At 37.0% G+C, this 5,442-nt stretch overlaps 1 protein-coding gene across 1 annotated transcript in view; it reads left to right on the plus strand.

Annotated features, from left to right (window-relative positions):
* Nucleotides 1-4,125: 4,125 nt before the first annotated feature.
* The window catches only part of LOC106878105 (staphylococcal nuclease domain-containing protein 1), a 35,448-nt gene continuing 34,131 nt past the window's right edge, over nt 4,126-5,442 (plus strand). Inside the window, exon 1 of the mRNA XM_014927216.2 lies at nt 4,126-4,278. Within this exon, the coding sequence (XP_014782702.1) occupies nt 4,234-4,278 (45 nt within the window). The 5' untranslated portion in view covers nt 4,126-4,233. The remainder of the gene's footprint in view (nt 4,279-5,442) is intronic.

A 5,442-nucleotide genomic window follows, 5' to 3' on the forward strand; every position in this document is an offset into this window, starting at 1 on the left:
GCATGGCACCTTAGGTAAGTGTCTCTTCTATAGCCTTGGGCCGACCAAAGCCTTGAGAGTGGATTTGGTAGACAGAAACTGAAAGAAGCCCATCATGTATGACGTGCATGTGTGTGTGTGTGTGTGTGTATTTTTGTGTGTCTGTGTTTGCGTCCCCCTCCCCCAACATCGCTTGACAACCAATGCTGATGTGTTTACGTCCCCGTAACTTAGTAGTTCAGCAAAAGAGACCGATAGAATAAGTACTAGGCTTACAAAGAATAAATCCTGGGGTTGATTTGCTCGACTAAAAGGTGGTGCTGCAGCATGGCCACTACCAAATGACTGAAACAAATAAAAGAATATGTCTATATGTATGTGCGTTTGTTCACCTCCCACTTGAAAACAGGTGTTGGTTTCTTTGTGTCCCCATAACTTAGCAGTTTGGAAAAAGAGACTGATAGAATAAGTACCAAACTTAAAAAATAAGTACTGGGGTTGACTTGTTTGACTAAAAATTCTGCAAGGTTGTGCTCCAGCATGACCACATTCCACTGGCTGAAACAAGAGGTAAAAGAAGAACAATTGATTGACAGCTGTCCTAAAAATTGTCATTAAAGTATAACCTTTCACTGTAGCATGATGTTGCTGCCTCAGTATTATTGAATGCCATCTGTAGGAAACACTATCGTGGGATAAATAACTGAAATATTTGAGATGCTGAATAAATTTTTAACATTTTGACATGGTGGAACAGTTTTATGGAAACTTCTGTCAAATACAAACTTAACAGCTGAGTGTGGGATTAAAAAAACAAAAACAAAAAGCAAAAATGTCTGGAAAGAAAAAAACAGAATATGGTGCTTAAGAGCAGTCTAGACAACTTTTTAGTGTTCTACAGTATCGTTTAAAAAGCATCTGTTAAATGGCTGTGGAAGCAAGAAAAAGATGCAAAGATAAAGAAAAAGAAAATTCTAAAAAAAAAGAAAGAAAAGAGAGAGAGAGAGAGAGAAGAGACATCAACCACATACAGAGGTCAGCTGCTCTGCAGATGTGAAAATATTTCATAATCAGGAAAAAAAGAGAATATTTATAGACATGAACACGGGTGTGGTTAAGAAGCACATTTTTGCAACCATGTAGTTAGTCTTGGGATCAGTTCCACCGCATGGCATCTTGCTTGAGCAAGTATCTTCTTCTATAGCTTCAGGCTGACAAAGGCTTGTACATAAATTTGGTAGACAGAAACTGTGTGAAAGCTGAAGTAGTTGTATGCTGTCAGCATAATGTGACAGTCACATGAAGGGAATAATACTACTGTTGGTTAGACCTAGGAAGCTGCACCGCTTCCTGTCGGCTCTGACACATTTCCTGTGTCCTTATGTTTACAAGGGGGAGACAAGCACCTCCACTTAGCTAAGCCTGCATCCAGAGACATGTTTCTGAGTCTTTGCTTGTCACCAGTCTGGAGTAGCATGACCTGCTAGTCGAAGATACCTGTCAAGCTCTTGTAAACATAATAATTCTAGTGAAATACATTCACTGATTTCAAATTTAGAAATAATACATTTCTAAATCTCTCAGAGGGATTTATGCAGTAGCGATACGTTGAAGTAGTTGTATGCTGTCAACTTAATGTGACAGTCCCATGAAGGGAATAATACTACTGTTGCTTAGACCTAGGAAGCTGCACCGCTTCTTGTCGACTTTGGCACATTTCCTGTGTCCTTATGTTTACAAGGGGGAGACAAGCACCTCCACCCAGCTAAGCCTGCATCCAGAGACATGTTTCTGAGTCTTTGCTCGTCATCAGTCTGGAATAGCATGACTGGTGAAAGTTGTTGCGATTCTGATTTCCAGATCAGGCAGTGTATTGCATTCCTGAGCAAAACATTTAATTTCATGTTGCTCTGTGATCACTTCAACATCTGATGCATTGCAACACTGTACGTGTAATGTCAGTGTGATGTAAGGAGTGAGCTTTTGTACAGCACAAGCATCTTATCATTATAACCAAATCATGTATGCAAGTTGTTCAGTAGAAAATTGCGAAGCCCTCATGTATCATTTATGACAGGAGAGGCCATCATATACAATATATATCATTGTTGTCATCATCATCACTATCATCATGATCATCATTATCATTTAATGTCCGTTTTCATTGCTGGCATAAGTTGGATGACTTCCCAGGAACGGGAAGCTGTATTTTATTTTTATTCAGATGTCCTGCGGTGATGGAAAGGCGGCAAAGCATACAGACCTGACAGGTTGGAAGCATGTAGTTAGCGACCTGCACATAGTCATTTCCTTGTCGCCCAAGACAGCGATAGGATTCGGTTGCTGCATGGGTGTCTGAACAGCTCCAATAGTGGTTGATATATATATATATATATATCTATATATATATATATATATACATACATAAAACCATTACTAAGGGAACCTATTATCAATGTGTAAAAATGAGGTAAGATGGCCTATAGTAGAAGATACTTGCCCAAGGTACCACACAGAGGAACTGAACTCGGGACCATGTGGTTGGTAAGAAGCTTGCTTCCCAACCACATGGTCCCGAGTTCAGTCCCTCTTTGTGGTACCTTGGGCAAGTATCTTCTACTATAGGCCACCCAAAACCTTGTGAATGGGTTTGGTAGACAGAAACTCAAAGAAGCCCACCAAGTGTGTGTGCGCGCGCGCACGCGTGTATGTTTGTGTCTGTCTTTGTCCCTCCCTCACCACTTGACAACTAGTGTAACTTAGTGGTTCGACAAAAGAACCAATATAATAAGTATTACGCTTAAAAATAAAGAAAATAAGTACAATTTGTTCAATTAAAATCCTTCAAGGCAGTGCCCCAGCATGGCCGCAGTCTAATGACTGAAACAAGTAAAAGATAAAATCTAAAGACAAACTTTTCTTCAGGGAATACTTACCAAAAAGAGAGTAATAGTGGCCCAAGCTATAAGTACTGCAGTATAGTCCCAGTTCAAACACTATGGAGTAGGATTGTATCCAAAGACATTCCGACCATGACTATCTCACCTTGTTTTCAGGCACAGGGAATATAGCACAATAATCCTGCTCAAGGTGCCATGCAGCAGGATCGAACCCAGGACAATATAGTTGGGAGCCAAACTTCTTTCCTCACAGCCACATAGGCACCTATACACACACACACACACACACACACACGATGGTGTAAAGTGGGCTACCAGCAAGTATTGCAGGGAGAGCATATTTATTTATCATTATTTTTGGTTTTGAAATTTTGCGCCTACGGTAACTGCCCTTGTGGCCCCGCCCACATTATTCCCCAGCATACACACATATATATGTATCATGATAAGAATGAAAAAAAATATATAGTCCTGTTGTCACAATGAACCTAAACAAGTGAACAAGTATTTCTTTTAAATGCTGACGATTATTTTAAGAAGAAAACATAATTATTAAAACAAATAATAATGCCAGCGACAACAGCAAAAATTATTATATAATGTGGCGAGCTGGCAGAATCGTTAGCAGGTTGAACGAAATACTTAGCGGTATTTCGTCCGTCTTCTTGTTCTGAGTTCAAATTCCGCCACCCTTTCGGGGTCGATGAAATAAGTACTTGTTGAATACTGGAGTCGATGCAATCGACTAGTCCCTTCCCCAAAAATTTCAGGTCTTGTGCTTTTAGTAGAAAGGATTATTATTATTACTAAGTATCCGAATTAATAACGAACTATGTCGAGCAGTGTTTCTCAACCGGGGTTCATATGACCCCTAGGGGATCCATATAAGATTTTTGGGGGTCCACGTAAAGAAAATAGTAAATTGGGTACACACGGTGGTATGTTAAGGAGTGTGGATCTATATAATAACCGTTAAGGATCTATGAAAAAAATTTGATTTAGATGTATTTATTGGGTAAACAGCTAAGTATCTTTCTCTAACGTTTTACATAGTTCAACCTACACAAGTTAAATGTTTGAAAAACAAAATAGGTATTTCGAAAGAAGTATCTATAAAACTAATTTTAAAATATTGAGAGGGGTTCATCAGAGTAAAATTTTAAAAATCATAGAGGTCCGTAGGTGAAAAAATGGTTGAGAAGCATAGGTTGTAGCGAGTAAACTGTTATTGAGGTGGTTCGGGGCAAGTCGCGGCAGTTGAATATGATATTCTAGTTAAGACCCGAAACGAAGTGTGTAGGTCACGTGATCGGCTGTCTCTTTTTCGACCATCGCTGAACGTCGCCTTGCAAGCATGACTTCCCAACCTCCAGTCTTTCATTCCGGAATTGTGAAACAGGTAGGCTTCCTAAATCCGAAAAAAGACCCCTATATTTTGGATAACTAAACCAATAAGGATCCCCATATATCCTCAAGCTGTTTCTCTGCTCTTTTGGAACAAAATACAAAGAATGTTTTAGACAGAGATTCTATGGGGCGGAGAAGAACCTACACATATGTTCTAATTTTCTCCATCGTTTCTCTCAGGATTTAATCCCTTTTTTCTTTTTGTTACTTAATAACTTGCTCTGGTATTTTATTATTACTATTATTTCTATAAGACCTTTGTAATTTTACTTACTGAAACTCCAAAACTATCTGTGGTTGAAGTAACAGAAAAAAAAAATTCATTCCTCAGATTTGATTTATTACTTTTTCTCCTTCTATATCTGATCTGGACCTTGAAAAAAATATACTCTTACGAAATAATAATCAGGGCTGGAAGCGAAAAAGCCCTTTAGTTTATGTGCATTCTTTTTATTTATTTCGTCACCTTTTATTCCCTGAATAAACAGATGTTTAGGTCGCTTTCTTTTGGAATAATGTATATATATTTGATAATCTTTCTCCTCCAGCGTGTGCGCACCTGTATATGCGATTTATTTATTAGTCTTACTAATACTATTATCAGCAATAAGTATTTATTATTATTTCACTAGATCAAATAAACAGGCATTAACTACTAAAACGAAAAACACACTCCTCCAACAGTCGCTGGCTACTAAATTCTGTTTGTTAAATATGTTTGGTCTGTCCAATATGACTAACGCCTTTAGTTGAACGGATTCATAACTGGAACTTTTCACATTAGTTTATACATCAATAAATGTAGTGATACGCACATATGTTCATATATATGTATGTATGTATATGTGTATATATGTATATATATATATGTATATAAGTATGTATATGTATATAAGTATGTATATGTATATAAGTATGTATATGTATATAAGTATATATATGTATATAAGTATATATATGTGTGTGTGTGTGTATATATATATGTATGTGTGTATATATATATGTATGTGTGTATATATATATGTATGTGTGTATATATATATGTATGTGTGTATATATGTGTATATATATGTGTGTATATATATATGTGTATATATATATGTGTATGTGTATATATATATGTATATATATATATGTGTATGTGTATATATATATA

Source organism: Octopus bimaculoides, chromosome 19 (assembly GCF_001194135.2).
Source record: "Octopus bimaculoides isolate UCB-OBI-ISO-001 chromosome 19, ASM119413v2, whole genome shotgun sequence".
In the NCBI taxonomy this organism is placed as follows: Eukaryota; Metazoa; Mollusca; class Cephalopoda; order Octopoda; family Octopodidae; genus Octopus; species Octopus bimaculoides.